Source organism: Camelina sativa, unplaced genomic scaffold (assembly GCF_000633955.1).
Source record: "Camelina sativa cultivar DH55 unplaced genomic scaffold, Cs unpScaffold00535, whole genome shotgun sequence".
Classification (NCBI taxonomy): domain Eukaryota; kingdom Viridiplantae; phylum Streptophyta; class Magnoliopsida; order Brassicales; family Brassicaceae; genus Camelina; species Camelina sativa.
Window position 1 is genome coordinate 93139 of NW_010921722.1, and position 17573 is coordinate 110711.

Consider the following 17573-nt stretch of genomic DNA (forward strand, 5'->3'; position numbering starts at 1 on the left):
AGTTCTTATCCTCTTCAATAAACGGTGATGGTATATGTTTAGATTATGATTGACGATCACCATAGCTCGGTGATATTCTTTCTTTCTATATAATTAAATTATACCCTAGGTAAAAATAATAATTATTTATGATTTTTTTAGATCAAGGACATATAAAAGATTAACTTTGTAGTTAGAAGAACGTGGTTGTGGGAGAACGGTCCACATCAGTCACACTCTTGCAAGATATATAGATGCCCCCCATTGGATATGATTTAGTCACATCAAGAGATTAGTACTAATCTATTTATTCTGTTAAAGATTTTTGGATTCGTTTTCGAAATGCGAATTATTATGATTAATGAGTTAAAAAGGTACTTCAATTAATCATCTGACACATTCAAGAATGTTTTTTTCTTTTTTTTCTTTTTTTTTCTAGAATGTTACTGTCTTCTTACTGATATATGGACGAGTTTAAAAAAAAAAAATCAAAAGTCACATCGTTTTAAAAATTGTTAAGCTAGAGGATTTTTTTTTTTTTTTTTTGTGAACATTTAGTTTTTGTAGGTTGATAAATTAGGTAGAATTAGAAGTGCTTTTCCTTTATTTCATATGTGGTGAATTTGTTTTTCCTTTTTCTGAACTAGTAATACTTTTATTTTTAATAATTTCTTCCTATGAAAGCCACAGTCTTTTTGTAAAATTGGATATTTACACTTCAATCGCCCAGCTAATATAATATCACAGTGACTGTCTGTTTTGAAATGTCATAATTTCCCCGAAAAAAACAGGATTCAAGCGTTCGATGACCGATTAAGTTGTATATTTTAGAAATATTTCAGGTCCGCGCTCCAAAATTTTTAAAGATGTAGTGATAAAAGCCACGCTTCATACGTGTTTTTAATTTGCTATCAGTGATTACTTTTAACAAATGTTTAATGCTAGTATTCGTACTAGTACTAAGTTACTAACTAAGCAGATGATGTAAAATAAAACCATTGTTGTGAGATAACTATTTTACATGATATTTATAAAAAAAAATAAAAAAAATATCAGACGATATGGATAAATTTTGACTCGTGGTTCATGTGCTGAAGTTATGCATACTTAATATTAAAATGTTACTGTATTCATAATTTATTCTAAACGGCCGAAAGATAAAGTTAGAAAAAAAGGAGAGTGAAGCCAAATAATCCATAGTACCATACCATATCATGATTAATTAACTCGGAAAAAGAATGAGTGGCTTTAATCAGTATCTCAATTAGTTATATACTTAGTTGCAGCATCATAACTAATTGGTTCTCAAATGAAACTGTATTATACAAGGCCACGTGAGGGAAATAAAAAGATTCATACCAATAAACTATTGTTTTTACATGTTAGCTTGTACCATAAGTCTCATCAACTGATAAATTGAGGGCAAATCTAAGAGCTTATTTATCTCCTTAAAGACAAAAAGAGAGGATTAGATTAGATAGAGAGCGAACCTCGATGAGCTCAACAGAGAAAGCGGTGGAGGTGGTGGCGGTAGAGGATGGAGAGTGGAGGCAGCGGCGGTTAGGGTCGAAGCAAGGGAGTGTGTTCCCAAAAGAGAGGAAGCTGGTTAAGACGATGATTATGAAGACTCTCTTTTCATCTCGATCTCCTTTAAAGTCCAAGCAGCAGGTATCAGAGCTTCCGAGGAACAAGCGCGTCCAGTCCACGCTCCGGTAGCTTTCAAATGATATTTAATATTATGGGTCTTCATTAATTAGACAAATAATATTTCCGTATGAAAGAGTAGATCATGTTTAATTATTCATGTCACCCGTATTAATGATCTCTCTTTCTTGGAAAGAGATTATATTAGTGTTGAGGATGATTTGTGTGTGTGTGTGTGTGTTTTCTTTTCTGTAAGAAAAATCGATTTTTATGTGTTACTAGTTTCACTAATCTCTTTGTATATGTATATTTCTCGTGTTGTACTGTTAATATAAGATTTATCATTTACGAACAATAATGTTTAATCAATTATCTCTATATTGTTTCCAGAGTTCAAAATGTGAGGAATAGAAAAGCTTTCCAAATACGCTAAAAACTACAAAACCAATATGAGTGTAAATAATTAATATAGTATAATCGGAGTTATGATTTATTGGCTTATACTATATTAATTTTTTAGTTAAAAAATAAAACCTTTAAGATATACGTAGATAATTATTTTGGTAATCTAAACCCAAAATAAAAAAAAGGTTGTGAATCGCTCTCCATAAATTGATAAGAACGGAACGGACGAAATAACTTTATAGACCAGCACAGCCTAGGATCATTCGAAAAGAAAAATCAATACTGATTGGTTAAAAGAATATAGTCTCGATTCGTATATAGAGCATCGTCAGACGTTCACAATATGAACGGTGTCGTATATGTAACATATTTTTTTTACTAAAATGATGCAGCATTGTTATTATATAGCACGTCACTTAAATGCTTATTAGTTATTTACAAAGAAAAATATGATCGTATAGTCAATAATACTCACCTGACTTTTAAACTGTAAAAGAAAAGTATATAGTTTATATATATAATATATATATAGATATCTGAAATGAAGACCCTTTGACAAAAAAAAATATATATATAGATATCTGAAAGAGAAACAAAGTCGACATATTACATTTACTATTTATATCAATCAATGGAAGAGGAGAGGGTTGGTCTTCTTTATTTGAAGGTAACGTACCACTGGGCACTGGTCGTCTAACTAAAAATCAAGAGAAGAAGACTACGCCGTTATGGTTCGTAGTGGATAGATAAAAAATCAAATATAGATGACTTGTACTAATTAGTACTCACTTGTTAATAACAATACTCACTGTAGTAGAATTGATAACTAATTAGTACTCCTTTTGCTGTTTGCAGGTAAAACTTTCGTGATTAATTTCCAAGTTGGTGTCCCGTGGCCCCGCTCTCAATATATATCGAACCCACAAATTTTTATTTTATTAAAAATTATTATTATGATTTTTCTTTTTTCTGTTCGAAAAAGCATCACAGTTGGCATCTGCTATCTATAATTAATTTAGTATGATTGTATTTTCTCTGTAAGCTGATCTCCTTTTACTCCTCTAATAATTTCTCTCTAAAGTCTAAAGACTCTAAACTAATCTCTCATCACAACAAAATTTCTTGATGGGATAATAAGTAAAAAAGTTATCCAAAACACATAACGGGGTCTTGCTGATCTTTGTATTATAGTTATTCCAAACAAAGACCGTACCAGTGAATGTATTAGTTTGGTTGGACCTTTTTATAAATCTATTAAAATGGATCGTAACGTTTCTTTTCAGGAAAACAAAAAACTTAAAATAACAAAAATAGAAATTAAAGGCTAAGAATATCACAAACGTGATTGGCACAAAGAAAAAGGATACCGTCAAAACTCAAAGACCTATAAAGGGCAACCAACAAGGACAAATGTCACACATTTGTTGTTTCCCTCTGTGAATGTTACTCAGTGCCTCTGTGTTTACCCCTGTTTATCAGAATCTATCTAATCAACACATCTATCTAATCAACCAACAAGGACACATAAACAATAACTTTTTACTAATACACAAAGCTAAATATAAAACTCAATTAGACGTTTCTTTTCTAAAATTTATTTATTGCTCATTAAATAAGTACTTAATATAATAATATACAAACCTTATGTTTTAAGCCAAAGAAAAACAAAGAAACGTAAAAACTCTCATGTTTCGAATGTTGGTCTTTCCGGGTGCATTGTACAATTGGTAGACTGGTGCTTAGTTCTCAAGTTGGCTCCAACTTATTAGTCAAATCAAAAAATTAAATATGAAAATTTTCTTTTAAAGAAAAATAAAAACTAGCAGCTCCATTGGTCAGTGCATGGAAACTTCATATTGTACATTTTATTATCCGGGGATTTACGTAAACCAGAATATCAAATGTAATGAAATTGTAAGTTTCGCCTGAATTTTCTTGTCTATCGAAGCTTAAATCATAAGTAGAAGATAATTTAAATTTCCTCATTACAGCAAATGGGTGGTTAACACGTGGTGTGGAGATGGATCAACTTGGAGGAGAAGTTTTAATTCTTAACACTGCTCACTCTTGGGCATCTCTATATAATCAGTCCACATTGTGCATGGCTTCATCATTACAACAACAACACACAAACATATAAAATACATCTACAAAAGATATGAGTTCCAAAGGAGAAAAAACTAGTTCTACGGCGGAGCGGGAGGCGAAGAAAGAACCAGCGAGTGTGATTCCCGTTAAGAGGAAGCTGGTGAAGACTATGGCCGTGAAAGCCATTTTCTCTGCCATTTCTTCCTCCGGTTGCAGCAGGATCCCTGACTCCTCCGCCAACGACGTGTAACGGGTACCAGTCGGCGCGTACGTGTACCCCACTCGGCGGTGATCGGTCCTATTCTTGGGGTTGAAGATATATATGCGCCGTCGTGATATTTTCATGTTATGTAGTTGTTTAAGGTTATATATAGAAGCTGGTGTTCTCGTCGTGTAAACCTGTCGTAACGTTTCTCCTTTTTTGTACTTAAACGCAAAATATAATTAATGTTTCTATAATTCAGTTTCGGGTGGCCGGGTGGGGTGATTATGATATATCCTCTTTTGTAAAAAAGTAAACAAGTTGTGATGTTTATGATGGGTTGTGATTAAGGTTTTATAATTAAAACAGCACTCCTTTCTGTTTTATCACTATCACTATTATAGTTTGTTATCAACCTTCTAATCCACTATGCTGTCTAATAATTAGGTTTTAACAAGGAACCAGATTGGGAGCAGAATGAAATGCTTTTGACCATACTTGTTCTTTGTGTATAGAATTTTGGAAGCATGTGGGCTTTTGTTGTGTATTTTCGTGTGTAATATGGATCTAGGCATCTAGCTATGTCGACATAATCATTCATTTATAGAAGACATATGTGCGTGTAAACTGTTTTATTTTCTGAAAAGTTTGGAAGATTATATATTATATATAGAACATGTAAATTCACTGACAAATTAGATATTCTGCTCAAGATGAAGAGAATGACCATCAAATTATAAAAAATTAGGTGAAAACAATTCATGCATAGTAAACGACAAATGTACTCTCTTACTCTCTTACTCCATTGTCATATGGACATGGCTCACGCGGGATGGACTAAAATCTTCATCATCTTATCTTTTTCTAACTATCTCATCTTCCTAACAGAAATTGAAATAACTTAAAAAGAAAATAAAAATAGGTCGATTAATGAATATGTTGTTTTGGTTTATTCGTTTATTAATTTGTTGTTTGAGTTAATTAAAAAAAAAATGTTGTTGGAGTCGCTTTCGAAGAAAAAAAGAACGGATCACACGAGATTATTTTACACCACCACTGTCTTAATGGTTGTGGTGGTGTAAGATGTTTTAACCTCTTTTCTTTGTTTCAAAATATAAGATGTCTTGTAACTTTCCATGCAAATTTTAATATATATTTAATAATCTGTAATCATTACTTATGCAGTCTTCTTTATTATTGGTTGAATCTTTTTTAATTTAAATATATATGATACTTTTTAAAAGAAAAGTAAATTATCTTAATATGTGTGCCTTACCTTAAGCATCCTATATTTTGAAACGGAGGGAGTATAAAGTACAGTCCAATATTTCGTTAGCCAACATATAGATTGTGATGTAATTTTGTTATAAAACTTATACTCAAAGATTGTCTTTTGTCCCAAAAAAATAATAATAATAATAATAGTAATAAAATACACAAAAGATTGTCTCGGTTCATTCATTCCATTATTATAATCATGTTATAGATGGAAAATAATAAATTATTGGTTAACCACTTCAGTTACTTTAAGTCTTTAACGTTCACGTTTGATTAGTAGTACCCTACAGCTGTTTCACGGCTAATATGAATCTTCCAAAATTATATTTAGTCTTATTATTCTTTCAAACCTGGAAAGCAGCATCGCAAATTCAAAGCCATTATTATTATCTATGGTCGTATGAAACTAATAGAAATCATAATTGTGTTTTTTGTGTAATCCAGTTTCCCTCGTGTTCTTTAATTTTTCCACACAAATCTTTGACAAATAAATACTCTAGATCGTATCATAGCGAATTTCCAGAAGAAAAAAAATGGACCCTTGAACGATCCTTGTATTGTTCATAACGACCAACCATATATGTTTGAGGTGTGGCACAAAAAATCTTTGAAAATAGACAGGAACAGAAAACAAAGATGATATTTAGGAAAATAAAACAAACAAAATGTATAACAAACAAAATGTAATTTAGTTATTTTGACACGATTACATTTGAAAAAAAAAAAGATATTGTCTAGATCCATTGTCCAAAATCGAATCTACATACATAATTATGTCTTTAATCACTACAAAATTATGGTCAACAAGGTAACATCTCCTATCCTCGTAAATGTTACTCAGTTTTAGTAGAACAAAATCGTCGTGAAATAAAAGATGTTTTGATTATTAGTACTGAACTTGTAATTTATTATTCCCTTAAACATATTTATATATATATATATATAGTACTGATTGATGGACTAACAAGAAAAAAAATCATTATTGTATTATTATTACTCTCTAAATTGATACTAAGAAATCATTATAGTTTTTATCATATGATGAGGGAATAAGTAGAATACTAGAAATAAGTTATAAAAATAAAATGGAATAAAAAAATAATATTGACTCTGTTGGAGGTGTATAGATAAAAATGGTATAAAATACTAACACACGACTATATTTAAGTATTGTTATTTATAAAAAGAGGCGTTCGTTAATGACAAATATAGTAACATATGTGTCGAATTTGTCGACCGGGTGCCTTGTGCGAGCGGTAGACTGGTCCTTCGTTCCCAAGTTGGCGCCTACTCATCTGCAAAGTATACAAATATTAATTAATCAGATTATAAACGTCGATGCATGGAAATTTTGATTATTGTGCTTATCTTATTTTTATTTTCTCCAGGGGTTATGTATCGAGATATATCCTAGAAAAAAATCCAAATGTAATGAAATTAAATGTAAGTTTCACTTATTTTTTTCTTTCTTTCAAAACTTAAATCATAAGTAGAAGATATAAATTAAATTTCCTATGTGTAGCAAATGGGTGGCTGACACGTTGGACATGGATCAACTTAAAGCAGAAGTTTGATTTTCTATATAAACCAGTGCATGGCTTCAAAATTATAACAGCTACAAACACACACATATACACATAAACAAATACACACATCCTACATAAAAACAGCCTAAAGATGAGTGCTAAAGGAGAAGGTTCTAGTTCTACGGTGGAGAGGGAGGTGAAGAAACAAGGAGCGAGTGTGATTCCCGTCAAGAGGAAGCTGGTGAAGACTATGGCCGCGAAAGCCATTATCTCTGCCCTCACTCCTTCCGGTTGTGGCCGGAGCACTGACTCTACCGGCAACGGCAACGGAAACGGTAACGGTAACGGAGGGCGCGTGTACCCTAGCTAAAACTCATCGCTGATCGATCGGTCCTTTTCTTGGGGCTAAAGATATATGTGCCGTGCCGTCGTGATATTATTCTGGTGTTTTTTCCTTTCTATGTTGCGGTTTTATATATTTTAATTAAAGCTTATAAGCTTTTGGTAATTATGCTTGTAATATCCTCCTTTTGTAAAAAACCAAGTTGATTATGATATTTATGAGTTATGACGGTTGTGTTTATGGTATTGGTTTTAAACCACTTCTTCTGTTTATTGTATAAATATGTAATCATAGTATATTAGTTTAAAACTTAAAACCTCTTTCAAACAAAATAAAAAATAAAAGAAAGAAATACATCTAACATTCTAATTCAATGTGCCACCGTGCTATCCCGATAATCGAGATTTGTAAATGTAACTATTTGGTATACTATCAATTATCATAAAATTAATAGTGAGCAGCACAAAAATGCTTTTTGACCAGACGTGTTCTAGTGTGTGTGGAAGTAAAGCATGTGCGTGGGCTTTTGGTGTACTACTATACTTGGGTATATTGACATAATTATTGTTTTTTGACTATATAGACATATGTACGTATAATTAATGATTTTTTGTTTTTTCGTTGAAATCTTTTGACGAACATATATACACATCATAAATATATCGACGAGTTTATATAGTAATTTCTATAAAAAATTTTGGAAACTTCTCTACAATTGCGATAATCTTTTAAAATTAATCAAGTTCACCTCTTACCTCAGTGAACAAAAAAAAAGGCTTACATTTGTTATTTACATTACCTAAATAAAATAAAACAAATACCAAAATAAAATATACAGGCCGTTGGTCCAGGGGGAGCTAGCTCTATATGTAGATATCTGAAGCCTATTTGACCAACGACGTGTCCGAAATGCAGCTTCGTTCGTTAGTGGCTGCTTAATATTCTTCAGAGGACCCTGTAACACCCTGTAAGTCCAACTGTTGGATAAATTAAGACGGTTTTCGAATCTATAGAAGAAAAAGGAATATATGGAGCAGGTTAATTTTATTTCGACATTCGGTCTTTACTCTTTAGTCGTGTCTTTTACCGCTATATATAAAATAAAATCTAAACTAAAAAAGGGTCATGATTTGTTTGACTCCACCACAGCTGTTTCCCAAACCCTACTAAATACGAATCTTCCAAATTATTTATGGCCAAAGAAAAGATTACATCCTCTATTAATTTTAATTAAAATTTTCTTAGTAATTTTCCCGTTCAACGTTCACACTTACGGCATATTTGACAAGTTTTGTTCTCTAGTCTCTTATCTAATCCCAATCTCTCTATATATATACAACATACATAATGATTGTCAAAAAACAAAAAAAAAATATATATAACATACATAATATAGTAGTACCACTGAAATATAATGACCTTTCGCTTAACTTATATTGTTCTTAACGATCAGACGATATACATGGTTCGGACTGAGCGTAAGAAAATAGGCCAGGAAGAATAGTAAAAATCAATAAAAGAAGATTTACGGTAGTATAAGTATAATTGAACGCATATATAACGACCGCCTATGATATATGGGGACCGCATATAATCTCTCAAGTTTTTTTTTTGAATTTAATGTTAAATTATATTCAAAAAAAAAATAAACGTTTTACAAAATTTGAGTGGTAAACGATTTTAGAACAGATTGAAAATAAAACATTCAGTAGAATTTTGCTTCAAACCAAACTTGAATGGATGTGCTTTGACCTCCTTGTAGTGTGCTAAGACGGTTGCAGACATATTTATCGATCTGCTTGATCAGGTTCTCTGCTGTTATTGGATGTTCACCGTGTCTTCGTTCATTTCTTTCGCGCCAAAGTAGCTAGATGGTTGTTTGAAAAGCATAGCCCAAGATGAACCGTAGAGTTCTATCAAGAGCATTACCCGCGAGAAGAGAAAAAACTTCTTGCCAGTGACTTGTATACTTGTCTGCGAGGAGCTTCTTCACTAGCCCTTCCCACACCAACTGTGAATAAGAACATTGAAAGAATAGGTGGTCTCTTGTCTCTAGCGGGTGGTTGCAGAGAATACAGCTCGCATTAGCCTGTGAAGACCATTGCTGCAGCTTATCCCCTGTTGCGATTCTGTTTTTAAAAACTAACCAAGTGAGGAAGGCTACTTAGGCGTTGCTTGTGGGAACCATATTACTCTGTATTCGGCCATGTGTGGGTGAGAAACATGGATATGTGACCAAGTTTCCTTGGTAGAGAAGCTGTTCCGGTAGTGATCATTTTGCCCTTTCCAGAGTGGTATATCTTGTGCCTCACGAGAAGGATGTACCTGCAGTTTCTGTATCTCATCCTCGACAACATTGAGTAATGGGAGCCGATGTCGCCTCCGCCGTTGCCTAGTCAGAACATCAGCGATGGTGCTAGTCTTAGAGATGCCGAGATCAATAAAACCCCGTTCCCCCAAAACATCATGTAAACATCCCAGTGAACACCAGTTATCAAACCAAAAGGAGGTTGATTCACCGTTGTGCACTTCCATCTTTATAAACTGCTTTGCTAGGCTTCTATATTTCAAAAGCTTTCGCCAAATCCATGAACCACAAGTTGTGTTATCCTTTTCTGCCCAGAAGGAACCACTGCGAATAAGAGATCTCTTTACCCAATCCACCCATAAAGAGCCTCTAGCCGAAGAAATTCTCCAGATAAGCTTAAGCATGCTCACTTTATTTGCTTCCGTAATTGATCTTAGTCCCAAACCTCCTTCACTCTTTGGCATGCAGACGTCAGACCAAGCCACTTTGGTTTTCTTTGCGTTCAGAAAAGGTCCGGACCACAAAAAAGCAGAACATAGTCGATCAATCTCCTGTATACAGGCTTTGGGGAGCCTAAACACTGAGATCCAGAAGTTTGTTAGACTGAATAGAACTGAGCCAATAAGCTGAAGTCTACCAGCAAAGGAGAGCATCCTAGCAGTCTACGAGGCAATCCAAGATCGAATTTTTTCTATGAGTGGGAGATAGTCTCCTGATGTCATCCGTCTTGGTAAAAGTGGAAGACCAAGAATCTCTCAAGTTTTAACTATATATATATCCAAGACATGCATAATTGGAAAAAAAAAAAAAAGTTGATATTGTTTAGATTCATTGAACGATAGCGAGTAAATCTACTTATGTAACCACTTATTTTCCACAAAGTCTCCACTATTGATTGAGAGACTCTCCTTTCTAAAAGTTTTACTTATTAAGTGCATCTCTGTTTGATACAATATTATATGCCAATGTGACAAAAAGAAAAATAATCTTTTCGGTCAATAGTCAACGTCAACAAGAATTTGAAACTTTTGTTATTAATTCGTGCATTGAAAAAATATGGTTATTATGAGTATGACTTGTGAATTCGGAATATTGAAAAAAAAAAATGGATTTGGTGGTAGGAAGTCATAAATTAAAACATTTTGGATTGATGTTTAAATGTCAAAAAGAGGTCTGGTCTAAGCTTAAAAACAGGTCTGGTCACATTAACAAGACTTTTCCTTGTACTTTATTTGTTCTTTCTGTAATCAATAAACTTTTCTTGTTGTTTTCGAAATTCACTTATTGTTTAATTACATAAGAGCCGTGCATGAGTGAGCAAATAATATAAACTTCTGTTTTAAGTTTCAAATGTTGTCATCTCAATTCCTTGCACCGATAATACATATAGTGAAACTTACTTCCCAAGCCTGTCTTTCAAAATCACTAGTATGTGAAATATATTAATGTTGGGGATGCATGGAAATTTCGTATTATAATAATTATTAACTAAAATTTCATTTAAAGTGACGTGGGCTGAGTAAACTACGTATATCCACACATACATTTTTATAAATATTCAAATAAAATGTTACGAAAATTAGCTGTAAGTGTCACTTTAATTTTCCATACTGAAACTAAAACACACTAAGTAGAAGAAGTTGTTCATAAAAAAACTGACACGTAGTGTGAACTAGACTTAGAAGACAAGTCTTCGACTTCTTTCGATCAATAGTACTCACTTTTGGGGAGGTCTCTTTCTATATAAAACCCAACACTCCCCACCTCTGAAAAAATCACAAAGCAACACACACACAGAGATACATATACATACATACATAGACACAAACACATACATTCTAACATATCTATAATCTGAAAGAAGATGGGTTCCAGTGAAGTCAAGCCGTTCAAGAAGAAAGAAGGGAGTGTGATCCCGAAGGAGAGAGAGCTGGTGAAGACTAAAGTCGTCAAAGCCATTTACTCTTTGATCCGTCCCTCATGCGATGGTATTCAGGGTTCTGAGCCATCCCGCGACGGCGACGACAAGCGCGTGTACCCCACTCTCCCCTGACCGGTCGTTTTTATGGTGGTTTTGAAGATACGAATTTGGGTGGCAGTGACATGATCTTCAATGGGTTCTTCTCCTTCCTCTGTTTTTTTCTTTCGTTCTGTTGTTTATAAGCTTAATGTGTCTATGTTTGTTTTTTTCTGTCTTCGATGGATTAATATCTATAATTTGCTATGTAAACAAGTAGTACTATATTTGATCATGATGTTTGTGATTAATTATGGTACTACACTACTACTAGACATTTTAAACATATTCTGATTTTGTATTCCTTTTTACATTTTAAAAGAAAGCATGCTTTGTGTTTATTGTGATTATCATGTGATGTAGTTTCCAATATAAAATATGCAAACGTGGTGTCTCGAAATTCAGATGTGATAATGATATAAGAAAAGAAAAAGAAAAGAGACGAAAAAAATAAAATAATTATAATAATTGAATAATAGGTATCCATAGAGTAATTAAGTAAATTATGAAACAAATCAAGGGGCACTTACTTGTGGATTTAACATTACATTAATTCGGCTTCAAAATTTGCATAAGATTAAGATATGCGTAGGACCAAGACTTTTGTCTTATATATGGACTTGTGGATGCGTCGGTCAAAGCTTATATTTTTACAATTCTTTATGAGTTTGAATATCGAAATTATATTTGGATATATAATATCCTAAAAAATTAATCCAATTAAGTTAGAAAACGCCACTACATTGTCTCAGCAAAACTTCCATACACCTTAACTAAACATTTTTCCCCATGAATGGTATTAATTATTGTGTACTATTATTTCGCAATACTCGAGAAGTGGTAGACAAAAAGAGTCGAACACATGTAGTTAGCAAAAATAACAAAAGAAACAAAGAACTTTCATCACAAGCAGTTGGAATAAAAGAAGAAAGCAAATCACAAACCTTGGTGACTTCGTGAGTTTAAAAACTAGGAGACATCAGTGGCCTACCCAAATATCAAAAAGGTATAAAGTTTTTTCATCACTCTCACGTGCCACAAGTCTAGTTTCGTCCGTCACTGTGATGGTCAAGAAAGCATATTCACCATTTCCTACCACAAATAGTTATTTATATATCCTTTATTCGAAAAAGAATAGTTTCCTTAATTATCAAATTTAAGGATCGATATAAACAAAAATATACATCTATACCCATGTTTTGCATATAGAGATATCACATATGCTCGGCATAAGTTAATGTAAAACACTGTCGACAAAAAAAATATATTCATGTAAAACACAAATTAAAAGGATAAAAGTATGTATTTGATAAAATGAATTCACTCTATTAATACATTCCTCGATAATTGCTGAAAAAATTGGGTTAATGGACTTACTTAAATTGGGTATGGGCTTTCAAAATTGATTCAAATTTTATTTAGCTTTATATAACAGTAACACTAACGGCTTCATACTTGATCCCCGCCAACCAAATTTCAAAACGTACCTCACTTTTTCTCTCTTCCCTTTTTTTCTTCTTCCTTAATCATACTATTATTTTAACAACACGCCTTGTTAAAAAAGTCCACACACACACACATCATATATACAATACACATATCCATCTCCTGTTTGATATTACTTTTTCTCACGCAGTTTTTTCAATTTTTAATTTTTGAATTCAAACTCACTCTCTACGAAAATGGGTTGTTGCATCAGCAAGTGCTCTCCAAAGACGAAAGATTTCAAAAAATCAGAAGAACCTGAAGAGAAGTACTGTTATGTTCCGGAGAAGCTGTTTATGTCGCGGTGTCCAAGTCGTGTTTCTCCACTTCTACTTCCGGAGAAGAACCGGTTTAAGCCTACCCCTATGCCGGATAAGTTCATCTATGTCCCGGATAAACTCCCTCCTCCTCCTTCTCCTCCTGTAAAGATTGCATCTTACTCTCCAATCCAACCTTCAACAACAAGTAACTCATCTCTCAGCTCATCAAGCTCGTCGCTTTCGACCGCTTCTTCAATTTCTGTCTCGAAGGATAGACCTTTTTCCAACGATTTCTTGCGTGCTTGTTACCAAGAGAATTCACATGTTGCTCGGATCAATTCCTTACGTGAAGCTTCTCTATCCATGAAAACCACAAAACCAGGATATCCTAACCGGATGGACTCCCCGGTTATACCAAACCGGTATTCAACAACACCAAACAAAGGAAATGAAAATCCTAAAAGAGGATCCAATGGCTCTAAGAGAACTCGAGAGCCATCGCCAAACCTTCGTTCATTGACACGACAAAAGAGCTTTCGTCAAGATCAAGAAATAGTTGTTATGTCTGCTTCATCAAATTCTTTAACCAAGGGAAATTTCTTGAAATCTCCATCTCCAAGCAGGAGATATGAAGGCACTTCCTTGAAATCGCCATCTCCAAGCCGAAGATTTGGTATGGCGGCGGCTGATTTGACGGTTAACTCAGTCTCTTCTCGTGTAAGGAAAGAGAATATAGATCTATATGGTCCAAAGATTTGTTGTCATAAGAGCAATATGTCAGAGACTCGGATTCATCGTATAAGTTCTAAGATCGACGATACAATGATCAGAGAAGTAGTAGGAAACCATAAGGAACCGGTGGTTCCAGTGTTTGAAGAAGTACTTGGCAATCCTTTGATTGATTTGGATTGCTTTATCTTTCTCTAAGGAGAAGCTTTTTATTTTGTTTGTTTGTTGATGATGTGTTTGTGTGAACAGATAGGTTCTGTATTTGCTTGTGACAACTTTTTTTTGTTGTTGTTGTTGTTGTTGTGTGTTTATTATAGGTTTTGTGATGATCAACTAGATCAAAACTCTCATACTACTTACTTTTTTTTTTCTTTCAAAAATTTACTTTTATTTGTATGCATTTGAAATAGTTTGGATTGAATACAGCTATGAAAGCTTATTATTGCCATGTTTTTTTTAATCATACTTTTAGTTTCAAATCTTTTAAACTTTTGTTTTTTTTTGGGAATGCAATTAATTATAAAGGTAAACCAAAAAACAAGATACGATGATACGCTGCTGTTTGGAACCTACAGTGTTGTTGTTTATTTAAAAGGAAACGCAGCGTTTTAGATTCTTGAAAGTCTTTCTTCTATTGGTAGACAAACAAAATTTTATTTCGATGTCTTATCCAAATTCAACCAATGAGCGAGCAGATATAAATTGCAATGCAACAACACTATCCCACTCCTATCTTCTATTAGTGTTTACCAATTTTTGTTACAACGGAATTGCTTTTACATGTTCTTGGATTAGACCATGGCACATTCACTCGTTCCTCTCTCACCGGCAGCTAACGCCGTCAGAATTTCCTCTCCTTCACCGCGGTCACTGCCGCAGGCTCCTCCCGTCGTCCTTGAAGTTCCACCAGTTAATCGCAGGTGATCAAATAGATCATTGTTGGAAAATTTTATTCAAATTCTATGAATGTTTATGCTTGTGTCATATCAATACCAAATTGATGATAAATAGTGAGAATCGTAATCTTTATATACTAGGTTGAATTTCTCAAGTTTTTTTTGTGTGTTTTTGGTCAATTTACTAAAATTCATATCCGTAATGGTCGTCTGTCTGGTCCGGGTGATATCCATGATCCAAAACCACCACATTGCTCATCAACCCAAAACACTCTTCTAAATCTTAATTTGTTTACCATTTGGCAAACGTTAAAATTTGTTATGTATTGAAGGGTTTATATTTTATTATATTTTTTTTTACTTTTATAAAAAATATTGCAAGGCTGGTCAGACCGGTTGAACCGGATCGACTTCTTATTTTTTGGAACCATGATTAAAATGCCTAAACATACCCATAAATGATCTTTATGCAGAACAATTGTGTTGGGGCTAGGCGGGGCGCTATGGAGTTGGAACGCTTTGACCGCTAAGGAGGAGGCAATGGCAGCAGCTAGACGGCCACCTCCACCACCACCCAAGGAGAAGAAAGACCCAACCGTGAGCGGTGTTCAGGCCAAGGTATTGGCTAGCAAGAAGCGCAAAGAAGAAATGAAGGCTTCCATTGCTAAACTAAGGGAGAAAGGCAAACCTGTTGTGGAAGCGGAACCAAAGTCTTCTTCTTCGGAGTAGCAACAATTTAAACCCTTTCATTAATTCATCTGCCTACCAAATTTATCCCTATGATGTTAATTCACACTACTGTATTTCAATTCACTATTATGGTGATTTCCAACGTGGTATCAAATCCAAAAGTATTCTAGCTTGTCTGAAGTAATCATTTAGACTAAATAATGTAGTAGTTAATCGTGAAAAACTTTTCAAAACTAAAATTTGGAAATCAGAATATGTGGGTGAATAGAAACGATTATATTTAGCCACATATATAATTATAATTTTGGTTTACTTCGTATTTCACATCATTGGTACAATTAATAAATAGTAGACCCGATCATAGTTATTTCTTTGGATTTTAATCCTTGAATAAACAATTATAATTTATTTACATTTAAAACTTTTTCTTTTTGTAAAAAGATATTTTACAACTTTAATTCTATATCTCGAACTGTTAATTGTATTTTCACCATCCAAATTTTGTATAGCTTTAATTGTAATTTTACAATAATAGCATTTATATTTCATGAAATAGATAGTGAAAATCAAATCACGATTTAATTTGTTATTGAAATCAAATAACATGTGTTCTATATACTTTTATTTTAGTAATTGAAGTCAATATTTGTTATTTGAGGTAGTTGAATTACCTAAGCATTAACCGATACATTTATTAGATGACATTCATGAGTCAAAATAATTGTAATTACACCAAAATCGTATTTTTTCTTGAGAAATAAATTAATCTCACATGGTTGGAGTTATAATAGTTACATTTAACTGATTGAATAAATTACTTGTGTAAAATTATCTTTCTTTTGTCTGATTTTTCCATGTTTTGTATTGTTTCGGATTAGAGGTTCATATGAGGAAGTCAGAGCTACTTATTGCCGTGTTCTACACCAGTTGCGAAGGGAGGTGTTTCAATTATGAAATGAGGCTATGATGTTGTATCAAACAATTCTAAGTTTGTTTAAAAGAAATCTTAGACATTATAATATAGAAATTTAATGACTGAAAGAATTTCTGAATTAATAATATTAGAACAATAAATGGCAAGATTAACAATAACTGCACCTATAATGTATTTTTTTCCAACTAATCGTATGTAGATCGTATGTATAACATATTATTCAGTCAGTTCGTCTCTGTCTAATTTGTTAGTGATATACTGATATATCTAGAAAAAATATATCATTAGCCACTGTATTACAACCTGAACATGAAACAAGGTTTAATGAACATCAAATCACACTATTTGTTATTGAAATTAAATAACATGTCTGCTATATTGTTTTAGTGATTGAAATCACTATTTGTTATTTGGCTAAATTGAATTATCTGAGTCATGTCACTACACCAAATTTTCAGTGGTCCGCATAATCATATTTTTTTAGATATTAAATTCTTTGAATTTTAATCCTTGAATAAACAATTATAATTTATTTGCGTTTAACACTTTTTCTTTTTGTAAAATGATATTTTACAATTTTAAATTCTATATCTCGAGTTAATTGCATTTTCACCATTGAAAATCAAATCACGATTTAATTTGTTATTGAAATCAAATAACATGTCTTCTATATACTTTTATTTTAGTAATTGAAATTAATATTTGTTATTTGAGTAAGTTTAACTAGGATCGGACCCGCGCTACAGCACGGAAGAATATTTATAAATATAATATAATTTGTAATTAAAG

The 17573-nt window shown here is 32.9% G+C and overlaps 4 protein-coding genes across 4 annotated transcripts; all 4 read left to right on the forward strand.

Annotated features, from left to right (window-relative positions):
• Window positions 1–1323: 1323 nt before the first annotated feature.
• On the forward strand, window positions 1324–1967 carry LOC109131566. The gene has a single exon (XM_019242657.1). The coding sequence runs from the start codon at window positions 1474–1476 to the stop codon at window positions 1693–1695; it is 222 nt and encodes a 73-aa protein (XP_019098202.1). The 5' UTR covers window positions 1324–1473; the 3' UTR covers window positions 1696–1967.
• A 9563-nt stretch (window positions 1968–11530) lies between these two features.
• Window positions 11531–12140, forward strand: LOC109131565. Its single transcript, XM_019242656.1, has one exon. It carries the CDS (start codon window positions 11638–11640, stop codon window positions 11824–11826), a length of 189 nt encoding a protein of 62 aa, XP_019098201.1. The 5' UTR covers window positions 11531–11637; the 3' UTR covers window positions 11827–12140.
• A 1228-nt stretch (window positions 12141–13368) lies between these two features.
• LOC104773427 (putative protein TPRXL) lies at window positions 13369–14708 on the forward strand. The gene has a single exon (XM_010498038.2). The coding sequence runs from the start codon at window positions 13473–13475 to the stop codon at window positions 14460–14462; it is 990 nt and encodes a 329-aa protein (XP_010496340.1). The 5' UTR covers window positions 13369–13472; the 3' UTR covers window positions 14463–14708.
• Window positions 14709–14990: 282 nt separating this feature from the next.
• On the forward strand, window positions 14991–16030 carry LOC104773428. The gene is made up of 2 exons (XM_010498039.2): window positions 14991–15184; window positions 15634–16030. Exons 1-2 carry the CDS (start codon window positions 15063–15065, stop codon window positions 15887–15889), a joined length of 378 nt encoding a protein of 125 aa, XP_010496341.1. The 5' UTR covers window positions 14991–15062; the 3' UTR covers window positions 15890–16030.
• The last annotated feature ends 1543 nt before the right edge of the window (window positions 16031–17573 follow it).

Coding starts and splice junctions, on each gene's coding strand:
- LOC109131566 (XM_019242657.1), top strand. CDS start 1,474: ATGAGCTCAACAGAGAAAGCGGTGGAGGTGGTGGCGGTAGAGGATGGA.
- LOC109131565 (XM_019242656.1), top strand. CDS start 11,638: ATGGGTTCCAGTGAAGTCAAGCCGTTCAAGAAGAAAGAAGGGAGTGTG.
- LOC104773427 (XM_010498038.2), top strand. CDS start 13,473: ATGGGTTGTTGCATCAGCAAGTGCTCTCCAAAGACGAAAGATTTCAAA.
- LOC104773428 (XM_010498039.2), top strand. CDS start 15,063: ATGGCACATTCACTCGTTCCTCTCTCACCGGCAGCTAACGCCGTCAGA. Junction 15,185..15,633: donor GTTCCACCAGTTAATCGCAG/GTGATCAAATAG, acceptor ATCTTTATGCAG/AACAATTGTGTTGGGGCTAG.